This window comes from Asparagus officinalis, chromosome 1 (assembly GCF_001876935.1).
Source record: "Asparagus officinalis chromosome 1, Aspof.V1, whole genome shotgun sequence".
NCBI classification, from domain to species: domain Eukaryota; kingdom Viridiplantae; phylum Streptophyta; class Magnoliopsida; order Asparagales; family Asparagaceae; genus Asparagus; species Asparagus officinalis.
The window spans coordinates 9,563,282-9,584,292 of NC_033794.1; the positions used below are offsets into that span (position 1 = coordinate 9,563,282).

Consider the following 21,011-nt stretch of genomic DNA (forward strand, 5'->3'; position numbering starts at 1 on the left):
CTTTAACGTCAGACAAAAATATAGATTATTCTTACTGTTATTTCTATTTTGAACGTTCCTAGAATGAAAGACCATTCTCACTTAATAATGCTAACGAATATCACCTTAAAAACAAAAGAAAAAAAAAGAAAAACTGAAAAAACTTTAGGGTCCATAAACAAAGTACGTTCTAAAATAGGACCAAGCGAAAATTATCCCACCCTTATAAAATCCCATCAACCATGATTATGACCAGCATCTAGCAAACACTGAACCCAAACTATTAAAATGGACGGGCCCCACTACACGACCATCGGTCTCCTCCTCCTCGCCGCCGTCGGCTACTTAAACTGGTCGAGCAGCAACCATGGCAGTTTTCAAGTTCGAATCCCCATCCCCTGGCTCCAGCCAGAGATGTCCTTCATAACATGCGTCGGCACGCGATTCGTTGACTCCAGCACTGGGTCGCCGGTATACGTTAACGGGTGGAACTCGTATTGGATGATATCGTCGCTGTCGCCCGAGTCCATTGAGGAGATGATGAGGAGAGGGAGGGAAATGGGGATGACGGTTTGCCGCACGTGGGCTTTTTATGATGCTGGGGCCCACCCGCTTCAGCTCTCTCCCGGTGTTTTCGACGAGAGTCTCTTTCAGGTGTTGTCTTTTTATTCCCCATCAAGATTCGCGCGCTTCAAATTTTGTTTTTGAATCTAAAAGGACCGTCTTTTTTAGGGTTTGTAAACTATTTATCCCTAAATTATCAATACTGATGTATATATCTTTCAGATGCTGAATTATCTGTGGCGCGAATTACTTTTTTTTTTTTTTGCTTCAAAATTCTTGCTTTTCAAATGATTGGATTTTTTCCTCCCTTGAAGTTGGAAAAGAACGTCTTTTTTTAATTTGATTTCGTTTAGAAATGGATGGAGCGAAATTTTATTGATAGTAAATAATAATTAGTTGACAAAGATGTCTTTTTTTACTCGCTAACAATTTGCATTGTTGGTTCTTGCGAATTTTTTTCTGGATTTTGTCGTTTTTACTTTCCTTTTTGAATTCTAATTCGGAAGAAAAATCTTTCGGGTTTTGGGGAATTAATGGCTTTCCTTTGAAATTAGAGTTTCTGGGTTTATTTATTTTATTTAATTTTTTTACCTCCCTTTGAGAATGGTTCATTGTATATGAATGAGGGATGTTTTTCAGTGGGCCAGTGATATTTAATAGATGAATATATCAAAAAGGAAACGGTAGCGCGCACCCCCAACCACAACTCTAACCACACCTTCTTTTTTATTTGTTATAGTGCACCGGGCCCCACATAAGATTTTAAAATTTTAAAATCTCATATGAGGCCCGGTGTACTGTAGCAAATGAGAGAGAGAGAGGGCGTAGTTGGAGTTGTGGCTGGGGTGTGTCTCTATCATTTTTCAAAGAGAAACTCCTTTTGGGTAGCAATTGGAATTTTTATGGTGGATTTTATTAGCTTGATTAGTTCTGTACCTTAGTGTTATGAATTATACTTGACTGCTTAGGCTTTAGTATACAACATCCTTTTCATTTGTTTATCTACTTATTTGGTTTCAGTTATTGGATTACATAATATATCAAGCGAGAAGGAATCATATAAGGTTAGTTCTGTCACTTGTAAATAATCTTAATGCGTTTGGAGGTAAAGCTCAGTATGTGAAATGGGCAAAAGCAGCAGGAGCCAATGTGTCATCGTCGACTGATTCTTTCTTCTCGCATCCTCTCATAAAGAGATATTATAAGGCTTATGTAAAGGTAAATGTTACTGACTCGCTTCTTATCCTCTCTCAAGAACTGAATTCAAGGTTGTCAAATTGCCGCACACGTTTAGGTTTCGATATAGCGTAGTTTGGCCTCTCAAAGTGGAAAACAAGTGTTTTGTCATTAATATGCCCTTTATATTTATCGGTATGGTTGTTGATAATGGCTGCTTGTTCAATAATGCGTCTACTGTCTTATAACAACTTGATGACTTGGGCCTGAAGAAACTGAATGTATTTTGTGGATCCATATGAGGTTTTATTTTATGAAATTTAGTCCACAAAAATCTTAATTAGCGATAAATGGCGGTATATCATATTGAACACCTTTGAACTTTTTTGCATGTCTTGGTTATAATGGCTGCTTGTTCAATAATGTGTCTACTGTCTTATAACAACTTGATGACTTGGGCCTGAAGAAACTGAATGTATTTTGTGGATCCATATGAGGTTTTATTTTATGAAATTTAGTCCACAAAAATCTTAATTAGCGATAAATGGCGGTATATCCATATTGAACACCTCTGAACTTTTTTGCATGTCTTGGTTGATTAAACTGAATAATTGATGAGAGAGTTTTTCGCTCTTAACTAGCTTGCTATACTGGAAATACCCTTGTTGTTTATATATTCCCTATTTGCAAGGTACACTTGCACAGAATTTTGGCGCAAAGGTTGATGTCAAGCTATTGATAGCAATTCATAGTGACATTTGGACACTTAAGACTGATATCTAGTTGCTGTTCTATTTATAGATTAATATGAATACAGAAACACATTCCTTAGTGCCATGATGCACATAAATGCAATACAAACCATATGCATTCGAGAGGCCATTAGAGTTTGGTACATCTGATGGTTCTTCTATGTGAACTTTGAAGAGCACCATTGGATATCTCTTTAGACGGCTTTAACCAATAAAAGTCATTTGGCCCAGACCCTTTTTCACCAGGCATTATTTTTTAATCATATCAAAATCATCCTTCATGAATGGTTTTATCCAAACAGTTCTTTTTTTTACAAAAAACCATCTATAACCTGTCAAGTGTTTATTAGCATCCTACAATCCTGGATGGAGCTTCAATGAGAGTATCGAAGTTTTGTCAAGTGTGAGTAAGCTGGGGAGGGTCCTGGGTGACAGTAGTGGCATAAGAGGTTATAAATCATAATTGATGTACAAGGTATAGTCGTATAGATGAGTGTTGTTATGTGCTGTTGGATGTTTTATAGTGGTATAGTACGCGGACGAACAATTGTTCACGAGATCACTGCTAGTCATATGTGAGATCAAAATAATATGTCCATGTACTAGTATCCTACTTTTTATAATTTTCTCTTTAGGAGACTTGGAAACTTCAGCCATGTTTGGCAACTTCAGACAATAATCTACTTAGTTTGTAATCCACAAATGGCTTATAAGTCAACTATAATCCAAAGAGTTTGGCCAATAGTAGAATGTTTGTTAGATGAGTGACTTATAATCCATCTTTGTTGTCAAAATGACCAAAAAAGGATTGGAGAGGGAATATAGAACTTTTGAATTTTCTTAAATGTTAAGGGGGTATAGTGATCTTTTACTTGGTCAAACTATGTTGCCTTATAAGCCACCAAAAAATAAGCTGGGTTACCCCGACTTATATTTTTTGGGCTTATAAGCCAAAAAAGGTGTTTGCCAAACACGTCACAGTGGCTTGTAATCTTAGGTTTAACAACAGTTATTGGTAATTTTAATATGAGTTATATGGGAGAAGTTTATTGTCATCCCTTAAGTGAGTGTAACATCTACAAAAAATTACATTCACAGAAAGATCCATATGATCTTAGGTTTCTGCTACATTAACTTTTCACTCATTTTGAGATAAAAGTGATATGATAATATTGGTGCTGTGATTGCATATCTTGATTTGTTTGTCATACTAACAAATTATTGCAGGCAATTTTGACAAGAAAGAATTCATTCAGTGGAGTCAAATATTCTGATGAACCCTCCATATTTGCTTGGGAGCTTATGAATGAACCTCGGTGTGTGTCCAGCTTATCTGCTCCTCTTCTTCAGGTAATGAAAAAAGGGTTAATTGCGGATAGACCCCCTATGCTACTGCCCAATTGCAGATTGTCCTGTAGTTCTATTGCTGTAGATAGGTCCCTTGAGTGGATTCTTTTTACTCTTTTCATCCTTAGTTTTTTTTACACAACAGGTAAAAGAGTAATAAAAAAATTCACTCAAGGGGTCTATTTGCAACAATAAAACTGCAGGGGGTCTATTGGCAATTAACCCATGAAAAAACCTTGGAATTTGTTGTTTGACTAGAACAGTGTTCATCTTACAAATTAAACTTGCACTTAATTAAATTTTAACTCTTAATAGGCTTGGATCGGTGAGATGGCATCTTACGTAAAGAGTTTAGACTCAAAACACCTGGTCACAATTGGCCTTGAAGGGTTTTATGGCCATCAAAGAACCAACAGGTTAGAGGTAAATCCTGGGAAATGGGCATCTTCACTTGGTTCAGATTTCATCCAAAACTCAGCCCTCAAGCACATCGATTTCGCTTCAGTACATGCATATCCAGATAGCTGGATTCCAAATGCAAACTTAGAAGAAAAAGCCAGATATCTCTCTAAATGGGTCGACACTCATATAAACGACGGTGAGGACGTGCTAAAGAAACCCGTGCTTTTCTCAGAGGTGGGATTTCAGCAAGCAGAAATGAAAAATGGCTTATCTGATAGAGATATTTTGCTGAAGATGGTTTATGAAAAAGTTTATGAGTCCACTAAGAAAGGGGGAGCAGGAGCTGGAGCTTTGATTTGGCAATTGACTGTTGAAGGGATGCGAGGATATCTTGATGAGTTTTCATTGGTTGCGAGTGAGCGTTCGTCTACTTCTAAGCTCATAGTTCAGCAATCTTGCAGGTTAAATAATTTGTTCAGAGAAAGAGGAGGGCGAACTTTGTGCTGAGTTCTTATATCCCTGAGTCTATGTAACACAAAATATTGGATCAGAGATTCTTGTGAGGGTTTTTAGTTGTATGAACTCATGCAGTTCTTCGATGAGGATGAAGAATAAGAGTTCGGTATTTGTATGAACTCATGCAGAGATTAGAGCTGTTGTACATGGAGATGAGTTAGATGATAGAAGTATCTATGTCCTAAAGTTTGTATGTTATTAATAAGTATGTGATATTTAGATTATTTCTTTATTGGGCAGAAATCGTCATATCTTTAATTTGAGATTCTGAATGGTGATAGTTTAAGTATAATATTTTTTTTAATTTATATGCATTTTCTCTTCTTACAAATTGAATGCACTTTTTCCTATTGGATGAAATGTTTTTAATTATTCTTTCTTTTTTGTACTTTTGAATTATTCATGCGGTTGAAGTTTTTTTTTCATAAATAAACTTAAAGTTGGTTGTTTTCTAAATTAATATTTAAAATTTTATTCTTTCCTGAAACTAAAATGGTATAAGATGTAAAAGGGTTTTCTGCATACATACCCCATACGTGTCCTATTTGCAATTTTATCCCCAAATCTTGATATTTGCATTTTATTCTCTCTCTCCGAATTTTAACTATTCATTGATTATTTAAATTAGGGAAAATTGTCTCTAGCACCCAAAACCAGTCCAAGTGTTCCATCTATCCCCAAGACTTTTTCAACGCTTTCAAAACCCCCAAAAGTAAACTCATAATTCCCTGAGCCCCAAAACACAAAACCCAAGAGTTTTAAACATGTGAAGACCATTATACCCTTTCTCTCTTTCTCTCGATAAAATCCAACGGCGGGGATCGCTCCACGTCATCACGGTTCGCCTTCACGGTCTCCCACCTCGACTCACTAAAATCATCTGAGGACGTGGCATAAAATCACATGATTGAGCTACATTATGGATGATCCGCTTCGTTGAACTTGATCTACATATTCTAAAACCCTAACACACCAAGTTTGGGATGAACTCGTCCTCCTTTCACCCTTCATCCACTCGTATCAAATTTAACGGTTTTGAATGAATAGAACTTTTCATATGGCTCGACGGATGGTCAAGCGACGATGGGTTCACTCCAAGCTTGGTGTGTGTGGGCTTTAGAATATGTAGATCAAGTTCAACAAGCGGATCATCCACAATGTAGCTCAATCATGTGATTTTAGGTCGTGTCCTTAGATGATTATCTAAGGCGTCACCTTAGGAACACTTTTCTATATATATATATATATATATAATATATATATATATATGTGTGTGTGTTTGTTTGTTTGTTTGTTTGTTGTTAATGTTGATGGATGAATATGTACAACAATAATGTGATTTTTTATGATGGTTACGGGTCGGTTGTTAAGGTTAAGGGTCGGTTGTTAATGTTATGGGTCGGTTGTTAAGGTTACAGGTCGGTTAATGTTACGGGTTGGTTGTGAGCCTCGGTAACTTGAGATTAAAATAGAGTATGTAAATTTATATATTATTGTTATTTCACGGTAATAAATTTGTTGTTAAGCTTATGAGTTAGTGGTGAAGGGAGGTTAAATGTTGGTTGTGAAGGTGTTACGGGTTGGTTGTTAAGGTTAATGGTTGGTTATTAAGGTTATAGGTTGGTTGTTAAGGTTACGGGTCAGTTGTTAAGGTTAGGGTCGGTTGTTAAGGTCATGGTTGTGAAGGTTACGCATTGGTTGTTAAGGTTACAAGTTAATTGTTAAGGTTACGGGTCGGTTGTTAAGGTTACAGGTCAGTTGTTAAAGTTACAGGTTTGTTGTTAAGATTACGAGTTAGTTGTTAATGTACAGATTGGTTGTTAAGGTTACGGAGGTTACCGAGGTTCACAACCAACCCGTAACCTTAATAATCGAACCGTAACATTAACAAGCGACCCATAACCTTAACAACTAACCTGTAACCTTAACAACCGACTCGTAACATTAACAACCAATCCTTAACCTTAATAAACGACCCGTAACCTTAACAACCAAACGTAACACCTTCACAATCAACGCGTATCCTTTACAACCAATGCGTAATCTTCACAACCAACACGTATCCTTCACAACCGACCCGTAACACTTTCACAACCAACGTGTATCCTTCACAACCAGCCCATAACCTTCAAAACCAACATGTAACCTTCATTCACCACCAACTCATAAGCTTAACAACAAACTTATTACTGTGAAATAACAATAATATATAAATTTACATATTCTATTTTAATCTTAAGTCATCGATTTCCTTACAAATATTCTGCCGATGAACGAACGTCGTTTTCTTCTCGCCAGCGAAACTTTCCCGCCGTTTCCTTACAAGTATTCCATCGAAAAATTCTAGTTTCCCCAAGACTTTTTCTCCGCCTCGTGAACAAACGCCGGAAAAGTATTACTGTCAATGTTGACGCCGTTGGAAAATTTTGGAGCCCAAAAAAACCCATTTTAAATCATCACAATAATATCATGAGAGAGAGAGAGAGAGAGAGTATTGTCGTCTTCACATGTTTTAAACTCTTGGGTTTTGTGTTTTGGGGACTCAGGGAATTATGGGTTTGCTTTTGGGGTTTTGGGAGCGTTGAAAAAGTATTGGGAGGGAGTGAAACACTTGTAATGAAATTGGGGGCTAGAAGCAAGTTCCCCTTTAAATTAAGTTAATTATTAGATTAGTCGTTTTTTAAAATAAATTATGAATTAGTTTAACAAACAATCTGGGTTCTCACTTCACGTTAACAGGAAATGGGAGGAGTATTTTAGCTCAACTTTGGAGAATGTAGGGTAGATTAGCAAGTTTTTAGATATTGGAAATAGTTGTAAACAGGGAAATGTTGGGGGTTTGTAGGCAATAAAGCCAACATGAGGAGGCAGCGATGCCTGCACTTTCGCATTCCTCCCGCCCAAATTTCATCGATCGTCCTCCTCTTGGATCCCAAAACCCCAGCGACGAAAAAGAAAAAAACCCTAGCGGATCCTAAATCCAAGTGTAAGTCCCCAATTCAAACAGAAATGATGATTTTTTTCGTGAAATTTCTCTTGTTGAGTTGCATTTTTAGTATAGCCACTAGTTCGATCGTTTGTGGGATTAAGTGGATTATGTTTTCCCCCTCAATTTCTGCGAGGATTTTCCAATTTATTTGCTAATATCTCGACCAGCGCTTTTGCTTTTCTTTATTTGTTCTGAAATCGCTTTCTCCCAATCTAATTGATGTCAATTGTTGAAATGCCTTTATTAACCCTAATATTAACTAATAAGTGTTTCTTCATCTGGTGGTATTTACTGTTAGTGTACATAAGTGATAATGATACATTTAAACTGCTAATGAATGACATTTCATGAATCGAGCTTACTACTTTCGGTTTGTAGTGAATTGAATCCAAGTATCTCCGGTTCAAATCAAAATGTGCTTTTGAAATCTTAAGTCATGGATGATCTTTTTTCTAAAAATTCTGTCAAAATTTTTGAGTACACTAGATGAGATATTGGAGTCAATATAGTGTTTTTTTCACTACCTTCAGATTATGAAAGTGAATAGATGGACAGCGACCTACACAAAACACATAAAGCAAAAGAGGAAAGTATATCAAGACGGGATCTTGAAGCTCTCAGGTGACAAGGTACACCTTTCACATCTTTCAAATTATTGTTAGTATCTTTTGCTTTTAAAAGATAGAAATTTCCTTTTTATGTTCGACACCATTTCTTCAATGGCTGTTGGTTATCATTGCCCCAGGTGTAAAAACCCACCTTGTGCATTTTCTCTTTGTCATGAAATCTTATAGGAAAGTAGGTAGACTCTTATGTTTTATCCTCCAATGATTCAATATAAGTTTTGTTTCTATTAATCTAGCTCTGCATTAAGGAGTGCCTTTCTAGAGAAATTAGTAGAGGGGTTCCTTTGAGATGCTGGATACCTTGTGGCTTCAAAAATAAAGGGAGCTTTTGGCAAACGAATAACTTGTGTTAGATTTTTTTCACCAGTGTTTTTTTTTGACGAACTACCCTTGCCTTCAATAAAACTATGATAAGATGATAAATTAAGTATTTATTCTGGTTTTAATATACACTAGCAAAGGGCTAAATATCGACATCTTGACCTTTGTCTTATTTAATGAATTGGGATTATGAATGACATCCATGAAGGGTCCTTGTCTTATTTTAATGAGAATGTATCAGAAACATTCTACGGGTTCCTAATTTTACATACTTTGCATGTTGACATCTTGACCTTTGGTGATTAAGGAGGCAATTTTGTGAGTAAGATTTGGCAAAATTCTAAGCATTAAGTGAGCTTGGCTTCACTCACTCAACCCAGCATATAAGGTTGTTGCTTTAATTTTCTATGATTCTATTTTTTTCGTTATTTACCTTAGTTCAAGTTTGCAAGGTATGCCTTGTTTCATTCAGGATATTACATTCATGTGTTTCTATCTTCTAAGGCTGCGATGGTCCTTTCTCTGTTCTTAATTAGATTGCTGTAATTCATCTATCTTCTTAGGTACTACTGTATGATGATTGCGAGAAACTTATAGATAGCAGATTTTTGAAAAAGGATGAATTGGTTGAATGTGGTGGGATGCTGGTATTTGATAGTCATCTTGTTGACATCGGGAACCCTGAAGAATGTCACATGCCTTCAGCAGATTTAAATGGGGGTGGAGAAGATGTGGAATCGAAAGAAAGAGCTGGAGCATATAGACGGAAGGTTTAGACTTGCACACACAACAATTTGTTTTTTTTTGGAAATATTTGTAGCACATAGAAGTATTTAAATTATTATTCTTGGTTTGTTACAACCCTTTTACTTAAAAAAGTGCAGGCCTTTCACCTTGAAATTAAGAAAAGCACATTGCAAAATTTACCATCAAAGAACCATTCAAATGCAGTTCATGAAAGCAAGAAAGGTAATTCTTTTTCTCAAACATGCATTTCAAGGCACATGCACAAGCTATATATTCTAACTTTTAGGCATTTGTATGTGAATACTTTTAGCTATAGAAAACAAGAGAAACACAAGACAAAATGAAGCAGCTCCAGAACATTCCAATTCCATTTCCAGCAATAACAGAGGTTAGTGTACATGTATTTGCTTGCAGAGGTCAGATTCCAGTCAAATAGCTCTTATCTTCAACCATTATAAACCCATTTATATATCTATTTTTTATAACCATTTATATATTCTTTGATTCATTGGAAATATCATTTTCATCCTTTTGCCAGTAAAACCAATGACATGTTTATTCTATTTGTTAGCAATTATTGTTTTTTGTCAACCAACTCTTTTTGCTTAATGGTGTATTTATCTTTCTGATATCTTATGGTTTACTACTCAGGGAATCAGCAGACTAAGCAGTGTGGTGCTGGGGTGCTTCAAAGTGGTCCAGATGAAGCCCAGACCACTTTAAAAGGTTAGCATCGGAATATGCTTTTATTGCAGGCCCAGGTAGTGGAATAGAAAATTGAAATACCATGATTTTCGGAGATTTTCATATTTTCACCTGTGGAAACAATTACCTAAAGATATCATTATTGTTTTTTAAACCCACCAAAGACTGTATATTTTCTTGACATTGTTGGACATCTAAATGTCCAGTAAATGAAGTTTAATTTGTAATAAAGCTCATACCCGTTAGCAACAAAAGGGTGACTATATATTTTAATTTGTCATGTCTAAGCTTGTATAACACACTAGAACCCAGGAACTCACCAAAAGAATTATCATGAATACTAATGAACCTCCTACAGTCCATGAACGTGCATTGCATGACAAGGAAACTACACATCATGGTTTTACAAGTTTTTGCAGAAACAATTGAATTTGCATGTTCCCAGCCATTTTATCTTGATACATGATAATATTTATTTTTCTTTGATGTTTTCCATCCTATGTAGAATGGACTGCGTTGTACACTACTCAAATAACTCAAAAATCAAAAAGATACCATGATGGCATTTTGCAGCTTGTCAGTCGTGGTTCACATATGAATCAGGTTAGTTGATGCTCTTATTTACTATTATAGTAGGTTTCTATGCTTTAGGCATCTCCTAAAGGAACTCTTTTGAATATTCAAATGATTGTTTAAGATTTCAACTTAAAACATCAATATATGGGAGAGGGGAATGGCAGTGGCGGTGGGGAGCTGCAGGGAGGGAACAGCTATTTTCTAAAACAAAAATTAGGGTAATATGGATTTTTTTAATAACATGTACTATACATATGTTACTGGGAGGAAAAAGGGGTAGGGAGTCCTTTAAAAGGTACGTGCTTTTCCGCATTTGAATACCCCACTTGTGTGGGTGGGGGCATATGGTTCGGAAATTTCGGGGGATGGAAGCATTTTCCCCTTAAAAATTATAAAGATCTGAAGGCATTTGAGAAACCCAATCTTTGCATGACTTGAATTACTGGATTGCACCTTTACCTAGGTCACCTAACTGTTACTTTGGTAATTTTTTTGCTTACTAATTGCATTTCATAATCAATAATAGAGCATTTCCAATTAACAGATGGTACATGTTGATTTCTTTGAGCACTTGATTTAGTTTCATATGGCAGCAGTTTGCACCTTTTCATGGGCAAATACTAAAGCAGAAAGATTTTTGTTCTGTAGAAGCTACACCTTATATTGGTATTTGGTAGTGATCTACTCGTTTATATGCAACTCTCTCACTGGATGCAGTGTTTTTTGGCTTCCAGTTCTGATTCAGCAATGTCGTACTTGCAGGTTATCTTATTAAATGAAGATGGGTCAGTACTTAGCAGCAAGTACCTTAAGTCAGTTGAATGTGTTGAAACTGGGCAAGACTATGAGTTTCATAATTACCTGGTTCAGATTTGTGAGCCATGTGCTCTTCCAGGAGGTAAACTTCTTCTGGTAGACAGACCCTTATTGGGGATTTTCTTTGTTGCCCCTATGCACACAGTTTATATTTGCAAGGCCCATCATTGTTTACACTGGAGTATGTCCAAGATTTTAACATGCAATGAAGCAACTTACTTTTTCATATTCCAAGAGTCCTGAGTATCTAGTATGAGTGAAAAATATTTCTATCATGCAGATAAGTCGCATGAGGGCTTTTTGCAGCAAGTGGATGGTTGTAGAAATACAGGAAAGGATGTGCTAATGGCTAATCAGAAAATCACCAGAACCAAGTCAATAATTAATGGTCAGTAGCATGCATAAATTGCTTTTCGTTCTCAGATGACTACTACCAGCTACAATAAATTTTTCTACGTTTCAGATAGATCAATGACCAGCTGTGAGGTTACCACTTCTGGCTATGCTATGAAGTGTGATTTATTAATAGCATTTAAATTTACCTTGACTTTTGTTGATATAGAAAAGGTTAATACTTTGTAGATTGTAGCAGCTCAGCTAATGGCAGATTCACTGATCTTATTAGTGAAGCCAACTAGCCAATATGCTAAACAAGTTGTCATGTTCAGTAAAATTTATTTCACCTATATACAGCCAATACCCAATATGAGCATGCAGGAGTTGCTTGTGCTAATCCAGATGATGGCAGGTCCACCAATACTCATGTCAAGTCAATACAAGGTGATTTTTCTGTCCTTGATTATTTGCTATTTTATTTTTTGATGACATTGCTGGATGCTATTTCAAATTTTTATTGGGAAGAATGTGATTATTACAATCTGAAAAGAATATCGAGCAACTCCCCTTTTCTGTCACTTTTTTGAGGCTGCTAGCTACAATGATGCTAGCCTTTTGCATGCTTTCTTGTGCTTTGCGACAAGCTTTTTCCACAATAAAGATAGTGTTATAATGTTATTTTCTGCTGTGATCCCTAATAGTTTGTCCTGTAATGTACTCTAAGCTCAGAAGCAAGTAGAACTTAGTTCAACAACAACAACAACAACTAAACCTTTATCCCGAATGTTTGGGGTCGGCTACATGAATCATATTTTTCCATTCTATTTTGTTATGAGTCATCTCCTCTATTAAGTTAGTTGTAATCATAGCATTCTTAATTGCTTCTAACTAAGTCATTCTAGGTCTACTTCTATCACGCCCTGGGCACATGGGTCGTTGGCGCGCGCAAGCCGGGGGACCAAGAGCAACGTGATGTTGGTTTCAATCCACCGTCAAAATGCTAGCACTAGTTGTTTTTGGGCCTTGGGCTTTTTTATTTAAGTCACTAACATTTCTTCACACTAGTCCATGTGGGACTAACTAGTCCATGTGAGACTAAAGTGGGAGTGTCATAATTATCCCACCTTATAAAGACGACGTTCTCGTTATCACGACATAACAATTAGCACATCTCAATATCACTGTCAGACGATGTGGACTATAAATGTGGCTCTAGAGGTGGCTCCCACCGTATCCACATGGTATAACACTTAGCTTTACACTTCCGGTTGGTAACTGTTCTGATATCATTTATCACGTTCCGGGCCCACGGACCCGTTGGCGAGCGTAAGCCGTGAGACCCACCAAGAGAAACTCGATGTTGGCTTCAATCCACCGCTAAAATGCTAGCACTAGTTGTTCTTGGGCTTCTCTATTTAAAACACTAACATTTCTTCACATTAGTCCATGTGAGACTAACTAGTCCATGTGGGACTAAAGTGGGGGTGTCACAACCTCTAGATTTCCTAACCTCATTAACTCTAATATTATTGCTTTTCCTAATCAGTGCACTAATAGGTCTCCGTTGTACATGACCAAACCATTTTAATTTATTCTCTCTCATTTTATCCTCAATAGACGTAACATCTAATTTACTAAGGATGCACTCATTTCTTATCCTATCTTTTAATGTATACTCACAAGACCATCACAACATTCTCATTTCTGCTACACTCATTTTTTGAACATGTTATTTTTTAATTGCTAAATACTCTGATCCATAAAGCATAGTTGGTCTTATAACTAACCTATAAAATTTTTTCTTTAGTTTTATTGGTATTCTGCGATCACATAAGATTCCCGAAGCACTTCTTCATTTCAACAATCCCGATTTGATTCGATGCACAACATCATCTTCTATCTCACCATCATGCCTAATGATTGATCCTAAATAGCAAAAATGATTAGTTTTAGGTATTTCTTGGCCATCAATATGTACCATAGACTCTCTTCCATTCCTAGTTTTACTAAAAATACACATTATATATTCTGTTTTTGTTCTACTAATTCTAAAACATTTAGATTCAAAAGTTGGTCTTCATCTTTCTACTTTAGAAATAATGTCTATTCTAGTTTCATCAACTAATACTATATCATCGGCAAATAACATACGCCATGAGATTTCATCCTGAATGTGCTTAGTAAATTGTTCTATAACTAATGTAAAAGGATAATGACTTAAAACTAACCCTTGGTGTAAACCTATGGTAATAGGAAATATGGTTTAGTCTCTCATTCGTTAGTTATTACTCTAGTTGTTACTCTATCATATATATTTTTAATCACATCAATATATATACTAGATACATGTTTCTTTTCTAATACTCACTACATTACCTCTTTAGGCACTTTATCATAAGATTTTTCTAAATCGATAAAAATTATATATAGGTCATTTCTCTTTTCTCTATATCTCTCCATCAACCGTCTTTAAATATGTATATGTTCCATAGTTGACCTCCCAAGCATAAAACCAAATTGATTTTTAGATATACTTATCTCTTTTCTTAGTATTTGTTCAATTACTCTCTCTCAAAATTTCTTAGTATGACTCATAAGTTTTATACCTTAATAATTTGAACAACTTTATATATCCCCTTTATTCTTATATATCAGTATCAAAGTACTAATCCTTCATTCATCTGGCATTCTTTTCGTCTCGATAATCTTATTAAATAGTTTAGTTAACCATCCTAAGCCTATATCTCCAAGATATTTTTAAACTTCAATAGGGATATTGTTCGATCTTACGGTTCTTCCATTTTTCATTTTCTTTAGAGCATCTTTAACCTCGTTAATCTAAATTTTTCGACAATATCTATAGTTCCTATCATTCACTATATGGTCAAAATCTCTATTTTGCTCACTTGTTTGGTTATCATTAAACAAATGATAAAAGTAACTCATCCACCTCTCTTTTATTTCCTGTCGGTCACTAGAACTCTTTGATCCTCATTTTTAATACACCTAATTTACCGAAATCTCTACTCTTCCTTTCTCTAATCTTAGCAAGCTTATATATATTTCTCTCCCTCCTTAGATTCTAACTTATAAAATTTTTATAAGCCTTATATTTATTCTCACTAACTGCTCTTTTTGCTTTCTTTCTTATTAGTTTATATTTTTCTAAGTTTTCCCTATGTCCTACACTTTTGTCACTCTTTATATAAAGTTTTCTTCTCTCTAATAACCTTTTGCACACTCTCATTCCACCTCCAATTCTCCTTACAGTCTAATCTACAACATTTAAATTCTTCTAGTATATTTTTAGTCACTTTCCTAATACACATGCTATTCCACATACTATTAGTCTCATTATCTTTGTTCCACTTCTTTCATTATCTTATCTTTAAAATGTATTAAATTCACTTCTTTTAAATTCCACAATTTAGTTCTTAGTCTCTTGTTCACGTTAGTTTTTTTACTCCACTTCTTAATAGATATGTCTAAGACCATCCATCTATATTGTGTACTTAAACTCTCTCATGGTATAACTTTACAATCTTTGCATATTAACTTATCTGTCATTCTACTAAGAAAAAAAAGTCTATTTGACTATTATTAAAACTACTTTTAAAGGTTATTAAGTGTTCATCCTTTTTTCTAAAAAGTATATTGTTATTATCAAATCATACGATATTGCAGACTCTAAAATTGATTTATTCATATCGTTCTTATCTCCATACCCGAAACATCCATGTATCCTCTCATATCCGTTATTATCCTTACCAACATGCCCATTAGTATCCCCTCCTATAAATAATTTCTCTCGAAATGTGATTCCTAGTAATAATTCATCTAATCTATCTCAAAATTCCCTTTTAGTACTCTTGGGCAAGTCTATTTGTGGTGCGTAAGTACTAATAATATTAATAACCTTTACACCTAAGATAATTATTATTATTATTATTATTTCTCCGACTATTTTTACCTCTACAAGACTTTCTTTTATTATATTAATTACAAGAACTCTCACTCCATTACTATTATTCTCTTTTCTCGTGTACCAAAGTTTAGATTCGGTCTTTTTAATTTCTCTAGATTTTTCACATGTCCATTTGGTTTCTTGTAAACAAATTATATTTATTATTTTTTTCTAAGCATAACATCCACTAATTTCATAGTCTTTTCGGTAAGTACCTATATTCCGAGTAGCTAAGCTAATTCTATTTTCTTGTAAAAGTCTCCTACCATTTTCCCTCTTAAATCGTTCTAGTCTGCCTAAAACTATTAGATAACCTATTAGAGGATTGTGGATTCTTAGAACACCATTGCTTACTTGTTATTACACCGAGGTGATGTCGATGTAATGCGTCGCTTCCGGGGGGCGCCCTAGCAAACCACCCTTGCTTACTTACCATTGCATCGGGGTGTCATCGATGCAACACATCATGGTGGGGACGTCCCAACAAGTATATAATGTGATTCATTTTTCATGTGGATCCGACTATATTTTACGCTGACTATCGGCTACCTAACCCAACTTAGTTCAATTGATTTCCCTAATCATGTGTCCATACATGAACTGTGGCAAGCTGTATCAATCATTTCCAAATTCTGCTTCACTTCCTCAAGTGTTTTCATAAGCTACATTCGTTTGAGAAAGATCCACATATGGTAGCTTCATGGAAAGCTTCTTAACTAGCAGTAGTTATGTTCATTAGCAAGTTAAATCAAAGATCATCGACATCAAATGAAGGGTACCGACTTAGTTATTCTTAAGATGTTAGACAGATATACATACAAACTTTTAGTATGATGTGTTTTTGAGATATTATTTATGCAGTTAACCCCTAGAAGTGCACAGCCTTGTCAAAGCACAAATAGAGATATTGTGAAGAGAGAGAATAATCTACATAAATTGACATTGTTCAACCTTTGTCCTACATCTCAGATGAAAGATTAGACATTCTCAAACAGAATTGCGAAACATACGATGACGAAATATCTCTCAAATCTAACCCAAAGACCCACCAAAGCATTTGCCTAGTATCATGTCGAAAACCCTATATTGATGTGCAAGGATAGATTACAAGAAAGGACAGGCCAATTCCATGGGCAAACAACTTCACAACGTTTCAACATCAAATTCTTCTCAACCTCATGATTTATGTCATTATTTGATTTGTGTCGGGTGACAGAAATCCAGACAGATGTAAGTGAAGGAATAAGCCAGATATTTACCATTTGACTAATTGTTAATTAGTAATATTGGTGGATGTGTCAATGTATAAATAAATTTTATATAAAATCACCATGTACTACATTTCCAAAACCATTAGTTCATATGAGATTCAATTAGATACTTTGATTATTTACAATTGACTTTATTTTATACGTGTACAGCTGTTCTTACATTGAAAATCTTTTCATTGTGGTTAGAATGGAATGCTTTGTACACCACTCAGAAAACTCAGAAAGCAAAAAAGTATCATGATGGCATCTTGCAGCTTGTCAATTGCAGTTCACATATGAAGCAGGTAATTTGATTTCTTTTTCATCTTTAGTAGTGGGAGCTCTTTTATTCTGTTATATGCTTTTTGCACATAAATATTTGCTCCCAAGGAATTTTCTGCATTCATGCCTCAAATTAGCATTTTAGGAAACAGTCTAGTGTCTTTTTACCAGAGGATAACAGCTAAGAACAATCCTGCATGATCTTAAGGCGTTTTGATATTCAAAATTTCATCTTTTATCAACAGAAGCTACTTGCAAATTTACCAACAGAAAAAAAAAAGAACTTTCACTTTCTTGATCAAATGATTGTGGTGCCCTCTTCTATGTGTTACCATACCTGAACATTATGTTATGCCACAAATTGTCAAAATTTGCAGTTATATTTAAATTCTTTGAATCTTTTCTTATGTTTATGGCCTTAGATCATAAGTGAGGTCATTGGTTTCTGTTATTATTTTGGCAAACATGTTGTCTCTGCAATATAATATCAAATAGAATTTGAACTCTGGAAGGATGTTCCCTTTTAATGATATACTGATAGTTATTTTTAGCTTAATTGTGTGCCACAGTTTTGCAGTTATTGTCATATGCACAGCATCAAAGCTGAGGAGAAGTTTAGTTTTTTATTTTCAAATGTATCTTTCATCTTATTAATTCTCTTATGTTTTCAGGCTATTCTATTTAAAGAAGACAGGACTATCCTGGGTAGCCAGTACCTTAAATCTAACGAATGTGTAAAAACTGGGCAGATGCGTGAATTCGCTAACTATCTCATTGAGATCTGCGAGCAGATAACTCCTGTGGGGGGTACTGTTCTTCTCCCGAATCCAAATGATTTTTTTGGGTTTGTTTGTCCATGATAAGTAATCAAATTTTATTCACATGAAAGCAAAGGATTAATATCTGCAGAATTCTTTATCATCTACACCTGAAAGGATACATTAAAGCAGATCACAATTTTCCCTGGCAACATTTGCTGAATTTTGAAGTCTGATCAATATATAGTGTCAAGTGCAGATGATTCCCCTAGGCAACCTTTGGAAGAAGTTGCAGGTTTGAGGAGTACATGCAAGGACAAGTTAATAAATAATAGGAATGACCATGATGACAAGTCATTGCTCAAAGGTTTGCTGGCAATTTACTAAAGTGCTACCTATATAAATTGTGCTACCTTTATATATGTTCGGCGCATGGACAATGTGTTCACATTTGATCATGTAAAGTTGTACATCTTGTGACCTTATTGTGCAAGTGGATTGTCCAAATACATGTAGAGCTATCTTAACCAAATTGGTTTCAACAATGTCAAACAGATGTCCAGAAGGGCAATTTAGGAGAGGTCACGCATGGTGCTAACTCTAGCAGTGGGAGGTCTACCACTATCAGCTATAGGCCAATATGTGACGGTTTGTTTGTCCTTGACGTTGTTCTCCTTTAGTAGATTATTGTAATCTTAATGTAGACGGCTATATATCTCTCTTTTTTTTTCCTTCCCTACATTGGTTCTTACTCAATACACTTGTATCTCCAAGTATATGGATATTTTCTGTGTTTATGATTGATTTGGCTCCTCTAGCATCAAGTTATATCGGGGATTTCTTGTTTTTCTCTTCTTTTTTTCCAGTCAGTCAAATTTTGTCCTCTCTTAAAAGGCCAGTCCGTACACCACAATCTTCAGACGCTCTCCTGTTGGATGCTGATAATAAGGGCAAAGTTCTGGAATGTAATGCCAGGAAACCCAAGGTAGATGATCTCACAGGTGAGCATTATACTGATTCTTGGGGGTTATAAACTCCTAGGCAGAATATGTTTGAAGTAAAAAGCTGATCGTAATATTTCTGCTTCAGGCAATATCAGCATTGTAATCAGTGATTGTCAGCAGAGGCCAGTATCACATGAGTATTCCAATTCATCTAATCCGCTGTCTGGGTATGTACATTTTTAATTCACAGTACTCGAAATATAATCTCTTTGCAGTTGACAGATGTTAAGAATTTTTTTTTGTCTGAGAACTTTAACACGCAAGAAACATACTCTCATATGCTCTTTTATTCTCATTCTGAAGTAGTTCAACCTCAAATTTCACAATTATATCTTACACATTTTCCATATAAACCCCTCAGACCATTATATATTTTATAAAAACTTCTAAAATCAAACATCTCAAAATTCTTTAGATCTCTTTAAGTTGTTCCAAATTGCACATTCTAGTTAAAATCTTGACATTTGCAAATAAGATGACCAGGTCATAAGTAAGTTTCAGAAATATTGCTGAAACTTGTCAAATCCTTAGAACTTCATAATATTTCCAACGGTTTTCAAATTGCGCAACCTAGTTGCATGTAACAGAATGTGTGAGAATATTCACATTGTTTACTGCTATATTTATGTAATTCTTGCAGAGTAGCACGTGGCACTTCAACAGCCAAACTAGACACAAAAAACGACTTCATAAAAAATCAATGCATAACAAACACCACTGGAGACTATAAAGTTGCAGATGGTAATGATAACAGCGTGGCCAACAATGCTCAAAGAAATTCATCAAAAGCTGTTCTCCCTTCTGATATATTGTCCTATGGACCAGAGGACAGCATGAGTATGGCTGAGATTGCATCTCCCTCAAGCAGTCCTGAGGATCACACAGATGCAAATAAAAAGACAAGCATTGCTGGTGACTTATTCTGTTTGTCCTTTTTAATTTTACCAGGTTTGTTATTAATTTTACTAATATTAGGTTTACTGTTTGAACAGATGAGATAATGACTCTGCAACAGGAATGGACCTCATTATCACATCGAGTATTAACAACTGGAGACATCAAAAACCCAATCAGGTTTGGATATCAGAAGTTCCATTCATTAATTATTTTTTGCGACCAATTTATCCACATGATAATTATGAAAGGCGGCTTACGTTTCCAAAATTCTACTTTATCTATTTGATTAATATTGTCTCTTATAGTCGACTTGCAACTCACAACTACAATTATACTATATCTTGGTTATTTTCTAGGTTAAAGCGCCTTGGTGCTTATTCTTTGTTGCATGATCTTAAACTCCATCTATATATAAGGCCCGTCTGGCCTATAGTTGTTTTTGTTGGAGCACGTGAGTGTGGGGGCCACGTTCTCCAGTGTGGATGAATTTCATCATGAGAGGAGGCCAGCAAACCGCGTATTGTGAAACCGACTCGACTTGTTATGGATTGAGTCTGTTATCGTGAATTGTTTCACGGTGTACTGGACACAACAAGTGAGATTTTTGGTTTGGTTGGTGTCGGCTCAGTTTTGGGAAAACTTCACCGAGGTGGAGAATTGTTGGAGCACGTGAGTGTGGAGGCCACGTTCTCCAGTGTGGATGAATTTCATCATGAGAGGAGGCCAGCAAACCGCGTATTGTGAAACCGAGTGGGGTCCACCTTTCCCAAGTGAAGAATAGCAGCTGGGAAAACGCGTGAGTTGATGAGGCATTTTTTCTTTTAAGCATACAGTTTCAATCATGTGGGGCCACATGTTTGGAGAAAGATCATTGTTCAGCGGACAAAACCCGAGCCCACCCAATTACCCGCTGCTATAAAAGGGCACATAGGGTTTTTTGTTTTGTGTGCTGATAAAGGTGGGATCTTTTGGTAAAGACTCTATCTTTTAGTTTTGGATCTATT

General features: G+C 35.6%; 2 protein-coding genes across 2 annotated transcripts; both read left to right on the top strand.

Annotated features, from left to right (window-relative positions):
- LOC109848880 (mannan endo-1,4-beta-mannosidase 6-like) lies at positions 262-4,892 on the top strand. The gene is made up of 4 exons (XM_020418600.1): positions 262-633; positions 1,564-1,761; positions 3,699-3,821; positions 4,134-4,892. Exons 1-4 carry the CDS (start codon positions 268-270, stop codon positions 4,725-4,727), a joined length of 1,281 nt encoding a protein of 426 aa, XP_020274189.1. The 5' UTR covers positions 262-267; the 3' UTR covers positions 4,728-4,892.
- LOC109830280 lies at positions 7,608-20,493 on the top strand. The gene is made up of 19 exons (XM_020397499.1): positions 7,608-7,722; positions 8,256-8,354; positions 9,236-9,442; positions 9,557-9,641; positions 9,730-9,807; positions 10,071-10,145; positions 10,630-10,727; positions 11,463-11,598; positions 11,797-11,904; positions 12,210-12,296; positions 17,274-17,371; positions 18,020-18,155; positions 18,366-18,473; positions 18,662-18,754; positions 18,973-19,107; positions 19,196-19,277; positions 19,751-20,022; positions 20,103-20,184; positions 20,364-20,493. The coding sequence occupies exons 2-19, from the start codon at positions 8,259-8,261 to the stop codon at positions 20,491-20,493; spliced, it is 2,106 nt and encodes a 701-aa protein (XP_020253088.1). The 5' UTR covers positions 7,608-7,722; positions 8,256-8,258.

What these genes read in the sequence shown, in the direction of transcription:
- LOC109848880 (XM_020418600.1), top strand. Translation starts at nt 268, where the DNA reads ATGGACGGGCCCCACTACACGACCATCGGTCTCCTCCTCCTCGCCGCC. An exon ending in TCGACGAGAGTCTCTTTCAG is followed by an intron (nt 634 to 1,563) that starts GTGTTGTCTTTT and finishes ATTTGGTTTCAG; the next exon opens with TTATTGGATTACATAATATA. An exon ending in ATTATAAGGCTTATGTAAAG is followed by an intron (nt 1,762 to 3,698) that starts GTAAATGTTACT and finishes AAATTATTGCAG; the next exon opens with GCAATTTTGACAAGAAAGAA.
- LOC109830280 (XM_020397499.1), top strand. Translation starts at nt 8,259, where the DNA reads ATGAAAGTGAATAGATGGACAGCGACCTACACAAAACACATAAAGCAA. An exon ending in TGAAGCTCTCAGGTGACAAG is followed by an intron (nt 8,355 to 9,235) that starts GTACACCTTTCA and finishes CTATCTTCTTAG; the next exon opens with GTACTACTGTATGATGATTG. An exon ending in CATTTCCAGCAATAACAGAG is followed by an intron (nt 9,808 to 10,070) that starts GTTAGTGTACAT and finishes TTTACTACTCAG; the next exon opens with GGAATCAGCAGACTAAGCAG.